Below are 15,642 nucleotides of genomic sequence, written 5' to 3'. Positions count from 1 at the left end.
TGGACCCCTGATGACGGTTATCTCTCCCAAAAGCAAAGCAGCGGGCATGTCAAAATTCAGTATGACTGTTCTAGCTTTTATCAGCCATCCTCATTAGATGGCTGACTGGTCCATATGAATTTGGCACATTTCAGAAGTCATGTAGCAGTGAATGGAAAAAGCTGCACATGAGGGGGACACATTGCAATTTCCCTCTGGAGTGCAGCAGGGCCCTGTTCTTCAGAAGGGCTCGGATCCCTATCAGTCATTTGTGGCATATCCTGTAGATCCTGATGGAACAACCTCTTCGTGGTAGAACTATTTTTAGAAGACACGGTTCATCACAGCTTCCTGTACCTACAATAGGCGTGTGACCATCAGATCCATGGATCAGTGGAAGAACTTGGCCTGGTTTTATTACTCATTTTCTTTTACATCACTTGGATGACAATGTTTGTGTATTGAGGAGGAGATGGCACCAGAATGCACTATGGGAAGAGGACAAGCTGCAGAGGCATTGTAATCCTCTGACAAATGTTCTGTTGGCCTAGCAAACATGTGGATGTCATTTTGACATGTACAACAAACAATTTTATGGACTGAGTGCACCCCTTCATGGCAGCCGTATTCCCTGATGGAAGGAGCCTCTTTCAGCAGGATAACGCTTGAAGATGACATAGGTCAAGGTGTGGACTTTGCTTCCAAATCCCCTTGCACTCAGTTCCATCAATCATCTGTGGGTTGTGCTGGAAAAACAAGTAATAACTGTGGAGGCCGCACCTCACAACTTACAGGACTTAAAGCAGGCATGCTCAACCTGCCGTCCTGCTCTCGGCTGTTCGGGCATGCTGGGAGTTGTAGTTTTGCAACAGCTGGAGGGCCGCAGGTTAAGCATGCCTGACTTAAAGGATCTGCTAGGTACCACGGGACTCCTTCAGAGGTCTTGTGTGGTCTATGCCTTGAAAGGTCAGAGCTGATTTCTTATCTCATTCTGGGATACAGGCAAGAACATGAGGTGTGGCTGCTGCCAGTAGGAGGCGGATGCTAAGCTAGTGTCAGCTCCCCCCACCAGCTGTTCTTTTTCTACAGGGACTAAGCTAAGGGTAGGTTCACACAGACCTTTTCCTGGGGGGTTTTCAGCCAAAGCCAGAAGTGGATCCTGCAGGAAGTAGTAGTAAAGTCTTTCCGTTATATTTCTGATTCCTTTCAAATCAACTTCTGCCTTTGGCTGAAAAACCTGCAGGAAAATCTGACTCAAAATCACCTTAAAAAAAACTGTGTGGACCTGCCCTAAACAGTTTTAAAGAGGACCTTTCACTACTGTACAAACTAAAAACTAACTAGATCATGGGCAGAGCGGCGCCCAGGGGTCCCCCTGCACTTACTAGTATGTCTGGGCGCCGCTCCGTTCGCCCGGTATAGGCTCCGGTGTCTGCACCCCCTCTGACTGATTTCTTGTATGAGGCGTGTCCCTTGATGCAGCGCTGGCATATCGCAGCGCACAGCTCATAGCCTGGCTATGAGCTGTGCGCTGCGATTGGTTCGGGCTTGGGATCCGTGTTCTGTAGATTGCTATTATTTTCCCTTATAACATGGTTATAAGGGAAAATAACATTCTGAATACAGAATGCATAGTACAATAAAAAAAGCCCGGAGGGGTTAAAAAAAATAAAATAAAAATTTAACTCGCCTTAGTCCACTTGATCGCGCAGCCCGGCTTCTCTTCTGTCTCCTTCTTTGCTGATTGTAGGAACAGGACCTGTGGTGACGTCACTCCGGTCATCACATGGTCCATTACCATGGTAAAAGATCATGTGATGACCGGAGTGACGTCACCACAGGTCCTGTTCCTACAATCGGCAAATAAGAAGACAGAAGGAGATGCCGGCTGCGCGATCAAGTGGATTAAGGTGAGTTAAAAAATAATTATTTAATTTTTTAACCCCTCCAGTGCTATTTTACTATGCATTCTGTATTCAGAATGCTATTATTTTCCCTTATAACCATGTTATAAGGGGAAATAATAATGATCGGGTCCCCAGCCCGATCGTCACCTAGCAACCGTGCGTAAAAATCGCACCGCATCTGCACTTGCTTGCGGATGCTTGCGATTTTCACGCAACCCCATTCACTTCTATGGGGCCTGCGTTGCGTGAAAAACGCAAAATATAGAGCATGCTGCGATTTTCACGCAACACACAAGTGATGCGTGAAAATCACCGCTCATGTGAACAGCCCCATAGAAATTAATGGGTCGGTATTCAGTGCGGGTGCAATGCGTTCACCTCACACATCGCATCCGCGCGGAATACTCGCCCATGTGAAAGGGGCCTAATGCAAGTATACACCTCTGGAAGCCCCAAGTCTGTGTTTTCAAATTAATAATGTGTCCTATCTACAGAGATGAGACCGTCTAGAACGACAAGGAGCACAGGGAAAGCTATTCCCCATGAAGTGAATGGTGATGTTGAAGTTCGCCGCAGTGGCAGGATCAGGAGAAGCAGATACAGCACCACGAACCAGTCTGTGTTGTTCGACAAACTTATAACAAAGTACGTAAAACTCCCTAAATATTGTCAAAACTGATGAAGAGATAGTTGAGTTGCAAATGATTTAATTTTTCATCTCCTTTGTTCCAGTGTACATCTCTCCCTTCCTTCATGTGACCTTGTTTTCTGTCACTTATTCACTTTCAACATCTCAAATCATTCTTTTTATTTTTTAGCAATGTATAATGAAACTTTGTCATTTATTTTAGTACTGCTGAAGCTGTTCTACAAAAAATGGATGATATGAAGAAAATGCGTCGCCGCCGACTGCGTGAGCTTGAGGACTTGGGAGTTTTCAATGACACTGAAGAAGTAAATATCCAATTGCTTTTTGGCTCAGTTCATTATACAAATATATGTCTTTCATTGCTAATGTTGGGGGGGGGGGGGGGGGGGGAATTTATATATTAATTTAGTTACCTTACTTGAGAAGTCAAAGATTTTTGGTTGTGAGATTCGCTGCAAGTGGTTGACGTAGTGCTATGCAGTGCCTATTGAGTGACAATGGAATACGTTTGCACAATGTTCTACAAAGTGAAATTTGTGCTTTGCACCGATTTATAAGTGACCCAGGCAGAGAGCATCGTCTGTCAGTATGCCCTAGACGTGTGACCAGGATAGCATGAAATCCACTTTAAAGTTTAAAACTGTGGAAAGTATGAAATTCAAATGCTTAAACTGAAATATTCTTTTAAAGATTTTTATTTTTATTTTATTTTTTAGTTCCCCTCAAATACAATGTACTTTGGTTGAACTTGTGAATTCTAACACTGATTTGCTTCTGTTTCAGGAGAATATTGATATGTATTCTCGTGTGAAAAGGAAACGCAAAGTCCCACAGCTTGATGAAGAAACCACAGACAATCAAGAGGAAAGTGGAGGTACACTATATGCCTGTACAATGTACAGCTTTAAAGGGCATCTGTCAGTAGCATCTACGCTAGTAAGCTATGTATACTGCCTGGTAGGGTTGATCATTCAGAGTGCAACTACCCCAATCTGTTGTTTTAGAAGAAAATAATACTTTAATGAGGCAATGAGGGGTGAGCCTGCCCCTTGGTACTACTTTACTTCCTCCTTTCAGCTGTAGTCACTCTTTCTCTGCCAGTGATTGACAGGCCAGGTATCATCACTACTGATGCCTGGCCCTGAAATGTTGGACACGTGCCAGTGAGAGTTCAGTCATCGCAGTTCAGATCTCAGGAGTAAGGACGGACACATGAGATCTACTGCACATGAGCCTATTGAACTCTTGCCAGCACGTGCGTTGGGTTTCAGGGCTAGGCAATGTAATGGCGATAATTTCTAGCCCTGTCAATCAGTGGGAGAGCAGTGACTAAAGCTGAAAGGCAGAGGTGAAACGATGCTTCGATGGAATAGGCTTTCCCCTCCATGCTGTGAACACAATAAAAAATAAAGTATTTTATCCTTAATGAAAGATTGGATTGCTACAAAATGTGTGAAGGTTCTGAGGTCGCGCTCTTAAGCCTCATGCACACGACCATTTTTCGGGTCCGCATCCGAGCCGCAGTTTTTTGCGGCTCGGATGCGGACCCATTCACTTCAGTGGGGCCGCAAAAGATGCTGACAGCACTCCGTGTGCTGTCCGTATCCGTTGCACCGTTCCGTGGCCCTGCAAAAAAAATATAGAATGTGCTATTCTTGTCCATTTTGCGGACAGAATAGGCTTTTCTACGATGGGCTGCCCGTTCCGTTCCGCAAATTGCGGAAGGCACACTGGCGGCTTCCGTTTTTTGCAGACCGTAAAAAACGGAACGGTTGTGTGCATGAGGCCTTAGTATGTGACAGTAAACACATTGGGGGAGATATATCAAGACTGGCGCATCCACACTCCAATCTTGATCTCCCTACTCTGGCGTGAGAGGCTCCTAATTTATTAAGAGGCAGAAGCCTCTTATCAAATCCCTGCCCTGCTTTGCACCAGAAACTGAAGTCTACTCCAGCTACAGGCTGACATAAACTTCAGCTATAACTTCCGCTGCTTTCTGGTCAAAGTTATAGTAAATGCAGTGGGCGTCTCGCTAAGCCCCACCCCCTTTTGTCACCACTTAAGAAAAGCAGCCAGAGGCCTAAAAAGTCACATGTTATGGCGTGCGCTGTAATGTGCAACTTTTTTACGACACCATAATGGCGTAATACGCTTACTAAATGTCCCTCATTAGCTCCTATACCAGAAGACCTAAAGGCTTCCTTTGACACAGGATCCACACAGTATATAAGTAATTTCTCGTGCGCACACTCATTATTGGTTCCCCAACATCTTGTTTCACAGTGACTTGATCACGTATGACAGTTGTAATGGTAGAAAGGTCACTGTAGGACATTTCTGCAACAATCTTTTGTGCCTTACATTTTGAGTGCTGTAATGTGAATCCAATAACCCTGTCAGATTCCTCGGAAGAAGGTGAGGATCACGAGGATGCAGACGACGACGAAGAAGAAGATGATGATGATGATGATGTGGATGACGATGAAGATGGTGAAGAAGACAATCAAAAACGCTATGAACTGAGACAGAGAAAAACTGTTGTGCCTTATCAAGTTCCCTTACAAGGTAATGCTAGAAAAAAAATGGTAAGAGTGAATTCATGATGGGGAAAAAAAAAATAAAAAAATATATATATATATATACTGCTCAAAAAAATAAAGGAAACACTTAAACAACACAATGTAACTCCAAGTCAATCACACTTCTGTGAATTCAAACTGTCCACTTAGGAAGCAACACTGAGTGACAATCAATTTCACATGCTGTTGTGCAAATGGGATAGACAACAGGTGGAAATTATAGGCAATTAGCAAGACACCCCCAATAAAGGAGTGGTTCTGCAGGTGGTGAACACAGACCACTTCTCAGTTCCTATGCTTCCTGGCTGATGTTTTGGTCACTTTTGAATTCTGGCAGTGCTTTCACTCTAGTGGTAGCATGAGACGGAGTCTACAACCCACACAAGTGGCTGAGGTAGTGCAGCTTATCCAGGATGGCACATCAATGCGAGCTGTGGCAAGAAGGTTTGCTGTGTCTGTCAGCGTAGTGTCCAGAGCATGGAGGCGCTACCAGGAGACAGGCCAGTACATCAGGAGACGTGGAGGAGGCCGTAGGAGGGCAACAACCCAGCAGCAGGACCGCTACCTCCGCCTTTGTGCAAGGAGGAACAGGAGAAGCACTGCCAGAGCCCTGCAAAATGACCTCCAGCAGGCCACAAATGTGCATGTGTCTGCTCAAACGGTCAGAAACAGACTCCATGAGGGTGATATGAGGGCCCGACGTCCACAGGTGGGGGTTGTGCTTACAGCCCAACACCGTGCAGGACGTTTGGCATTTGCCAGAGAACACAAAGATTGGCAAATTCTGGCACCCTGTGCTCTTCACAGATGAAAGCAGGTTCACACTGAGCACATGTGACAGACATGACAGAGTCTGGAGACGCCGTGGAGAACGTTCTGCTGCCTACAACATCGTCCAGCATGACCGGTTTGGCATTGGGTCAGTAATGGTGTGGGGTGGCATTTCTTTGGAGGGCCGCACAGCCCTCCATGTGCTCGCCAGAGGTAGCCTGACTGCCATTAGGTACCGAGATGAGATCCTCAGACCCCTTGTGAGACCATATGCTGGTGCGGTTGGCCCTGGGTTCCTCCTAATGCAAGACAATGCTAGACCTCATGTGGCTGGAGTGTCAGCAGTTCCTGCAAGACGCAGGCATTGATGCTATGGACTGGCCCGCCCATTCCCCAGACCTGAATCCAATTGAGCACATCTGGGACATCATGTCTCGCTCTATCCACCAACGTCACGTTGCACCACAGACTGTCCAGGAGTTGGCAGATGCTTTAGTCCAGGTCTGGGAAGAGATCCCTCAGTAGACCGTCCGCCACCTCATCAGGAGCATGCACAGGCATTGTAGGGAGGTCATACAGGCACGTGGAGGCCACACACACTACTGAGCCTCATTTTGACTTGTTTTAAGGACATTACATCAAAGTTGGATCAGCCTGTAGTGTGTTTTTCCACTTTAATTTTGAGTGTGACTCCAAATCCAGACCTCCACGGGTTGAAAAATTTGATTTCCATTTTATAATTTTTGTGTGATTTTGTTGTCAGCACATTCAACTATGTAAAGAACAAAGTATTTCAGAAGAATATTTAATTAATTCAGATCTAGGATGTGTTTTTTGTGTTCCCTTTATTTTTTTGAGCAGTGTATTTTTTACCCATTTGACTGGGTCGTCCCCTTATTTTTGTTACCGAGCATTAAAGGGGTTGTGCAGCCAGTACGTGTTGATGACCGATCCTCGCGCACTTCAGCCGATCAACTGTTTTGATAAGGAGGCAGCCCTCATACAAGCGCTACTTCCTCATCAAGATTACACTGCATGTTGTCTTGTTTGCAGCCGCTGTGCAGTGTAATAACAAATTAATGGAACAAGCACTTGTAATTACACACGGCCACCGAGGCTACTCGCAATATAATCTGAAAAGGAAGTAGGGCTTGAATGCCACCTTCTAATCAAACAGCTGATCAGCTGGGGTCAGATCCCTACAGTCAGACAGTTATTGATGACTTATCCTGAAGTGAGACAACCCTTTAAGACTGCCCCTGGTCAACTATCAGTGACTGAGAGCTATGTACATATGTATACACACTTAGGCCTCATGCACACAAAAAACGTATCTTCGGTTTGCATTTTTTACGATCAAATGCGGACTCGTTCATTTCAATGGGGCCACAAAAATGTAGAGCAAGGCACTTATTTTTTTAATCAGATTTTTATTAACAATTTTTCAATTTACAAACAAACAAAAAAAAGAACCCTTCAGAAGATATAGGGTTGGGTATATATAGTCCGGTTGGTCATTCAGACCGTTATCAAGACATTTTCAATAATAAAGGCACATTATACAGAGACATACCTCTTCAATTGTGGTACAAAAGAGTATTGAACAAGGCACTTACTAATGTATTGTTATCCATATTGTCTTCTTTGCTGGCTTGGTTCATTTTCCCGTAACATTATGCACTGATTGTTTCCATGGTTACAACCAACCATCAGTGGTGGTCATGCTTGCACACTATAAGAAAAAATGCCAGCCTCTCTAGTGACTGGGACAGTGAGAGCTCACATAGGCTTGTGCTTTTTCCTACAGTGTGTAAGCACAGCCATGCTGCTGGATTGCGGGGTGGTCGTAACCATGAAAAGTTTCTCTGTATAATAAATGCTATTTGCTGAAGTGGCAAAACCCACCCTTCCACTTACAAACAAGGAGCCAATGCTCCCTCTTTATATTAGTTACAGATTTAGTCCTGATAAAAGCCAAAAGCCCTCAATGAGCTTCTGCTAAGTTTCCTGTGCCTGGAATCACACATGCAGTTAACATGCATAAAGCCAGGAGTAATTTCACATAGCACATTTCATTGTGTTATGTGGGGAGAAAAGGGAGAGACTGCTTTAGCCCTATGGGGTTTTTCTTGCAGAAGGGTGCACTTAATCTAAAGCCTTATTTACACGTCGGTGAATCAGACGTGTGCTGTACGTGTTCTCCACGGACAGCACACGTTCCCATTAATTTTAATGTGTGTATTCATACATCAGTGTTTTTAGCACGGAAGCATACTCTATTTTGTCAATCAGGCCCATTATAGTCTATGGGTCCATGAAAAACAGATGCCACCTGTATTATACAGACCATTAGGGATGCTGTGGAAATACATTTTCAGCTATGCAGTGTCAGTGAAGCACAGATGACACACATTGAGCAAAAAACAGACACAGACCAAACGCCGATCCTTCACGGACATCTTCACTGATGAATCACTGACCATCCGTTCACGGATTTTGACACTGACGTGTGAATGAGACTTAATACTGGAGAAAGTGTAAATACTCTTATGTCAAGTTCACTAAATAGGCTGGGTTCACACTTGAGCGTTTTACAGCGCGTTCCTACGCGCTGTAAAACGCTCAACAGGCAAGAACCAATGTTTCCCTATGGGCATGGCTCTCACCTGAGCTGTAAAACGCCCTACGCCCCAAGAAGTACAGGAGCTTCTTTGGGGCGTAGTGTCGCGCGTTCCCGTACATAGACTTCCGGGAACGCGCGACAATGGGCGTTCGCATACTTCCGGAGCCACGTATGTGAGACGCCCGGAGAATCGTGCATACAGAGCGCTCAGGTTGTTTGTTTTTTACCATGCCTGCTTTCTCCATTGCTATATACACAGTGCTTGTTGAGCGCTGTACATTCAGATCAGGAAGCAGCAATGCTATGGTCTTAGCTCTCATAGAAATAAATAGAGCATGCTGGGAATTGTAGCTGGAGTGCCACAGGTTGCTGACCCCTGACGTAGACTCTTAGCCAACCCAGATCTGCTCTACAGCCTTGTTGAAACCTCCTGGATTGTATTTCCCTTTAACTAAGGGCTAAAATGTCAGCCTCATATACAGGAGAAATTGGCAATAAAAAATGCATTTGATATAATGTCCCCTATGTTTAAAATGACCGTAATGGAAGGGGGGAATAAGTTAAAAGAAAAATGTTTTTTACATGTGATTTGTTTTTGAAAAAAGTTACAAAAACCTGATCTCCCACCCACCACAAGTAAAAAAAAAAAAGCTAAAATAAAGTCTGATGTATCATGGAAAAAAGCAAAAATTATTTAAATAACAGAGGAAGTTAAAAAATTTAAAGACACATCAACTAAAAAAAGTAAATGAGTCTGACAGGATTTATGGCCCTGAGCTGGTAAAATAAAAAATAATACTAAAATTTAGTTGGTATGTGTCAATGTTGGGCTGAAATGTGCTCTGCATAAATGTTCAACTCTGATTCTCTGAAGTAAAAAACATTTCTGCTTGTAAATGAGTATGAGCGCACTTCTCGGAGTGCAGTTGGTTAGCAGTCCTCCACATCCTCTAAATAGGATGAAATAGCACCCTTTGTAAATAACGTGTGTGCTCCATCACGGATTGTGTAGCTTGGGCATTCATGTTTCAGAAAGGCTTTAGCATATCTAAACTTGCATTCAAGCAGTCCTGAGTGTTGGCAGTTGCTTTCTGTTAGTTGTGTGTCTGCCATATAGTACATTTGTGTGCTTTCCTGACCAGCAAAACACTTTTTTTCTGAGCAGAACCCAGACACCATAAGAAGCGGGATATGTTTTATGCTACCTCGACCTCCCCAGTGAGGAGGAGAACTTACCGTTTTGGATCTGCTGGACCAAGAAGTCCTTATTGCAAGAGGCGACTCAACAGGTTAGGAAGCAAAACAAAGCTGCAGTTGACTTCTCCAAGGCTGCGGTCACATCATGTCTTTTTCTCACGTTTACTGTATACTCATGCTGTAAAGGAATGCCTCTTAAGTGCCGTACAGTGGCATCCATCACCATAGGGTTCTAGTGTAATATACCGTATTTTTCGCCCTATAAGATGCACCGGCCCATAAGACGCACCTAGGTTTTAGAGGAGAACAATAAGAAAAAAATATTTTCCATTACACCTCAGGTCAGACCAGCAATCAGACCCCCAATGTTAATCAGACCTCAGCTTACAGCCCCAATCAGACCCCCAATGTCAGACACCCAATGCCTCAGATCAACCCCCCATATGTCAGCCATCTATTAGCCCCATATATTCAGCCATCAGCCCCAGCGCAAATAAAATAAAAACTCACTTACCTCTCCTGCTCCTGGGTGCCACTGCTCCTTACCATCGCGATCCTCTTCATCCTGCTGTCGGCTGTGTATCGCGGTGCAGAGTGTGAGGTCACAGAGCGCCCAGGATGTACAGAGCCTTCACCACATCCCGGTCCTCCGGTACTAATAAATCTCTTCCATAATGGAAGCGCTCATTAGTATTCGCCCCATAAGACGCAGGGGCGTTTCCCCCCCACTTTGGGGAGGGTAAAAAAGTGTGTCTTAGGCCTCATGCCCACGACCGTTGTTGTGTTCCATTCCGCAAAATGGGGTTCCGTTGTTCCGTGATCCGTTTCCGTCTGTCTTCCTTTATTTTTGGAGGATCACCAGACATAAAAGAAAGTAAAAAAAAAATCTAAGACACAGGTTTGCCATGCAAATGATAGGAAAAAAACGGACACGGATGACAATCTTGTGTGCCTCTGTGTTTTTTAGCGGTCCCATTGACTTGAATGGGTCCACAAACAGTTTTCCGCAAAAATAATAGGACCGGTTATAATTTTTTGATGGACCGGAACCACGGGCGCGGATGACAAACGGTGCATTAGCCGAGTTTTCAACGGACCCATTGAAAGTCAATGGGTCCGCAGAAAATCACGAAAAACTGAACAACTGACACAGAATAAAACAACGGTCGTGTGCATGAGGCCTTATGGGGCGAAAAATACTCCATGTGTGTTTTAGTTTTGTCCCCTTCCCCGTCCAATGTACAGTCGTGGCCAAAAGTTTTGAGAATTACATAAATATTGGAAATTGGAAAAGTTTCTGCTTTATGTTTTTATAATAGCAATTTGCATATACTCCAGAATGTTATGAAGAGTGATCAGATGAATTGCATAGTCCTTCTTTGCCATGAAAATTTACTTAATCCCAAAAAAACCTTTCCACTGCATTTCATTGCTGTCATTAAAGGACCTGCTGAGATCATTTCAGTAATCGTCTTGTTAACTCAGGTGAGAATGTTGACGAGCACAAGGCTGGAGATCATTAGGTCAGGCTGATTGGGTTAAAATGGCAGACTTGACATGTTAAAAGGAGGGTGATGCTTGAAATCATTGTTCTTCCATTGTTAACCATGGTGACCTGCAATGAAACGCGTGCAGCCATCATTGCGTTGCATAAAAATGGCTTCACAGGCAAGGATATTGTGGCTACTAAGATTGCACCTCAATCAACAATTTATAAGATCATCAAGAACTTCAAGAAAAGAGGTTCAATTCTTGTTAAGAAGGCTTCAGGGTGTCCAAGAAAGTCCAGCAAGCGCCAGGATCGTCTCCTAAAGAGGATTCAGCTGCGGGATCGGAGTGCCACCAGTGCAGAGCTTGCTCAGGAATGGCAGCAGGCAGGTGTGAGCGCATCTGCACGCACAGTGAGGCGAAGACTTTTGGAAGATGACCTGGTGTCAAGAAGGGCAGCAAAGAAGCCACTTCTCTCCAAAAAAAACATCAGGGACAGATTGATCTTCTGCAGAAAGTTTGGTGAATGGACTTCTGAGGACTGGGGCAAAGTCATATTCTCTGATGAAGCCTCTTTCCGATTGTTTGGGGCATCTGGAAAAAGGCTTGTCCGGAGATGAAAAGGTGAGCGCTACCATCAGTCCTGTGTCATGCCAACAGTAAAGCATCCTGAGACCATTCATGTGTGGGGTTGCTTCTCATCCAAGGGAGTGGGCTCACTCACAATTTTGCCCAAAAACACAGCCATGAATAAAGAATGGTACCAAAACACCCTCCAACAGCAACTTCTTCCAACAATCCAACAACAGTTTGGTGAAGAACAATGCATTTTCCAGCACGATGGAGCACCGTGCCATAAGGCAAAAGAGATAACTAAGTGGCTCGGGGACCAAAACGTTGACATTTTGGGTCCATGGCCTGGACCTCCCAGATCTTAATCCCATTGAGAACTTGTGGTCAATCCTCAAGAGGCGGGTGGACAAACAAAAACCCACTAATTCTGACAAACTCAAAGAAGTGATTATTAAAGAATGGGTTGCTATCAGTCAGGAATTGGCCCAGAAGTTGATTGAGAGCATGCCCAGTCGAATTGCAGAGGTCCTGAAAAGGAAGGGCCAACACTGCAAATACTGACTCTTTGCATAAATGTCATGTAATTGTCGATAAAAGCCTTTGAAACGTATGAAGTGTGTGTAATTATATTTCACTACATCACAGAAACAACTGAAACTAAGATCTAAAAGCAGTTTAGCAGCAAACTTTGTGAAAACTAATATTTGTGTCATTCTCAAAACTTTTGGCCACGACTGTATATGTTAAACATGTGACAAAAGCATGATGTGAACATCCCCCTGACATTAGTGGGATGTATCGTATTATGTGGATCAGTGTCTTGGGACCCCACTGATCCGAAGAATGGAGGTGACTGTTACCCATTCAGCAACAGAGTAACTTTATGTGCAGAGCCACTCTTATACTCTATGGGAATTGTGGAAACAGCTAATTGTTGGTATTTGTTTCCATAACTCTTTTAAATTGAGACTTATGCATTTGCTATATGGAATGGACACCTAGTTTTCAGTGTAATGCCATGGACCATATATTTATTGTATACCCAATTGATCATCCTATACATTTCTCAGATGAAATTTTTTATTTCTCGCCCAATTCCTTGGGGGACACAGGAAACCTTGGGTATAGCTCATCTCCATAGGAGGCGTGACACTAAGTGAAAGACTGTTAAGCCCCTCCTCCACAGCTATACCCTCAGTAGCTTAGTGTCAAGGAGGCAAGACACTCTCTGCACTGCAGGGCTGTCTTTGCTTAAGATTTTATTTTTTCTCTTTTTATTATTTTCAATTTTTTTCCTTTTTTCTACAGGGACAACAGAGTCGCAAAGACCTCTCTGTTTTCCCGGGGTTGAGCTGCGCCAGTGCCGGCTATCCGCACTGCTGCCTCCCCCACAGAAGAAAAGGAGGACCAGGGCAGCCCAGCTCCCCTGCATCCCGCCAGCACAAGGGTCGCCCGCCTGCAAGCCCCTCTCCAGCTTCCTGCCACTTCGGTGCCAGTGGCTGAAGGGGCGTCCCTGCTGGATGGACTGAGGGTGAAAACGTCGACTGGTAAGGTGGCTATGCAGCCGTTCCTACCCCCCCCCCCCTGTTAGGGTTCTAACTTCTGTGTCCCCTCTGCCTAGCCTTGCCACATTACAAGGCTTCCTGTCGGCTTCCCCCCTTGGTGTGTGGAGCAGAACGGAGCGGTGCTCGTGGGGGAGGGTTTACTGCACAAGTTTACCTCAGGTGCTGCGGCCATGTGGGGCCGCCTTTTGTTATCTCGGGCTGTGTTCAGCTGCCGGCTGACTTCTCTTGCCGGCTACCGGTGTGTCATTCGCCGCCGGTTTATAAGGAAGTGGTCGGGGGGCAATATTCTCTTCAGGCGGCATATTTGTTTGAATCGCGCGCGCGAAAGTTCCAGCGGGGGGGCGGAGCTTCGTTCCGCTTCTCCTGTACATGTTAGACATTCAGTCGGGGGGGCGGACGTCTTTCTTCCCGCTCCTCGCTGGCCCCGCCTCCTCTTCGTGCCAGCCTGCTCTCAGGACGTCTGAGTCCCTCTCTCCAGGCGACACCTCCAGAGCCCGTCAACCCCAGAAGCGGTCCAGGGCGGAGCGCCTATCATCCTCGGATGCTTCAGTATCACCCCCAAGGGTGCGCTCTCAGTCGGGCCCTTCCTCGATACAGGATATGCCCTCTGAAGGGGAACTAGTTGATTCAGATTGTGATATGGACTCGGCCTTGCCTTCAAAACTGGCTTCTGCTGTGGGCCATCTTATTAACAATATTCGTGATACATTTAAGATTCACGATGATCCTCCTAATTCTGAAAAAAACAGTGTTTCCTTTTTTCGCCAAAAACAGACATCTGCAGTTTTTCCCCTCCACACTGACTTCTCGTCGGTGGTTTCCAAGGCCTGGGCCCGCCCTGATGCCCGTTTTACCCCGCCTAAGAAGTTGGATATCTGTTATCCATTCCCGGCGGATTGCATTACAAACTGGGCGTCACCACCCAAAGTCGACCCCTCGGTGGCCTGTTTGGCCAAAAGCACGGCTATTCCCGTTGCTGATGGCTCTTCCTTACAATCCACTGAGGATCGCCGTATAGAGGCCATTACCAAAAGTATCTTTGCAGCCTCCGGTTCCGCCCTCCGGCCGGTCTTTGCTTCCGCTTGGGCTGGAAAAGCGGTTTCAGAGTGGGCTTCTCAGCTGGATCAGGAGCTTGAATCCGATGTCCCTATTCAGGACCTCCGTGCTCTAGCCCAACTTATCGTTCAAGCCGGCAAATTCGTCTGTGAGGCATCCCTTGATGCGGGGGCTCTCATAGCCCGTTCGTCTGCCCTGGCCGTTTCGGCCAGGAGGGAGCTTTGGTTAAAGGTTTGGACGGCGGACTCCACGTCAAAGCGGTCTCTTACTGGCCTTCCCTTTACTGGTTCTCGATTGTTCGGGACCCGCTTGGATGAAATCATATCCGAAGCCACGGGGGGGAAAAGTACGCATCTTCCTCAATCTAGGACTAGGACCACCACTCGAGGCCGTCCCACTTTTTCTCGCTTCAGGTCTTCCCGCAGGGCTCCCGCACCTTGCACCTCTTCAGGTCCATCCCCTAACTCTGTCCAAGACAGACGTAAGAAACCTTTTTTTCGGACCCAGCCCTCCTGGCGCAAGTCACAGCCTGCTCGCCCTTCTGCGACCAAGCAGAACACTACCTGAAGGTGCGCCCCCACCCACCCGGGGGACGTCTCTTCCTGTTCAGGGACTTCTGGCAGGCGCACGTCTCCGACGCCTGGGCTCTCGAAGTTGTGTCTTCCGGGTACAAACTCGAGTTTGCGTCCCTCCCCCCAGTTCGGTTCTTTCGCTCCCGGGTTCCCCGGGATCCCCAAGGGGCGGCCGATTTCTTTACTGCCACTCGCACCCTTCTGGACAAAGGGGTCATCGCTCCGGTTCCCTTGGAAGAAAGATTCAAGGGGTTCTATTCGAACCTTTTTGTGGTCCCCAAAAAAGAAGGCTCGGTTCGTCCCATTCTGGATCTAAAACGGTTAAACCGTTTCCTTCGTCTTCAGCGATTCAGGATGGAGTCTCTCAGGTCGGTGGTGGCCTCTCTGGAAAAAGGGGAGTTCCTGGCCTCTATCGACATCCAGGACGCCTACCTTCATATTCCAATCGCTCAGTGTCATCAGTGCTTTCTGCGCTTTGCAGTGGGCGCCGACCACTACCAGTTCGTTGCTCTCCCCTTTGGGCTGGCGACGGCCCCTCGCGTTTTCACAAAGGTCCTTGCCCCTGTCCTCGCCTTACTTCGTTCCAGGGGAGTTTTTCTTCTTCCATATTTGGACGATCTCCTTATCAAGGCACCCTCTCTGTCACTGACATCCGCCAGTGTGGACCTCTCGCTACAAAC

The 15,642-nt window shown here is 46.2% G+C and overlaps 1 protein-coding gene across 1 annotated transcript in view; it reads left to right on the top strand.

Annotated features, from left to right (window-relative positions):
* The window catches only part of ATAD2 (ATPase family AAA domain containing 2), a 105,847-nt gene that overhangs the window by 17,368 nt on the left and 72,837 nt on the right, over positions 1-15,642 (top strand). Inside the window, exons 4-8 of the mRNA XM_040432550.1 lie at positions 2,381-2,531; positions 2,738-2,840; positions 3,319-3,409; positions 4,939-5,103; positions 9,677-9,800. Coding sequence (XP_040288484.1) covers positions 2,381-2,531; positions 2,738-2,840; positions 3,319-3,409; positions 4,939-5,103; positions 9,677-9,800 — 634 coding nt within the window. The remainder of the gene's footprint in view (positions 1-2,380; positions 2,532-2,737; positions 2,841-3,318; positions 3,410-4,938; positions 5,104-9,676; positions 9,801-15,642) is intronic.

The sequence above is a fragment of the Bufo bufo genome, chromosome 5 (genome assembly GCF_905171765.1).
Source record: "Bufo bufo chromosome 5, aBufBuf1.1, whole genome shotgun sequence".
NCBI lineage: Eukaryota > Metazoa > Chordata > Amphibia > Anura > Bufonidae > Bufo > Bufo bufo.
Note: the sequence above shows the minus strand (reverse complement) of the source record. Positions and strands in the feature narration are given on the sequence as shown.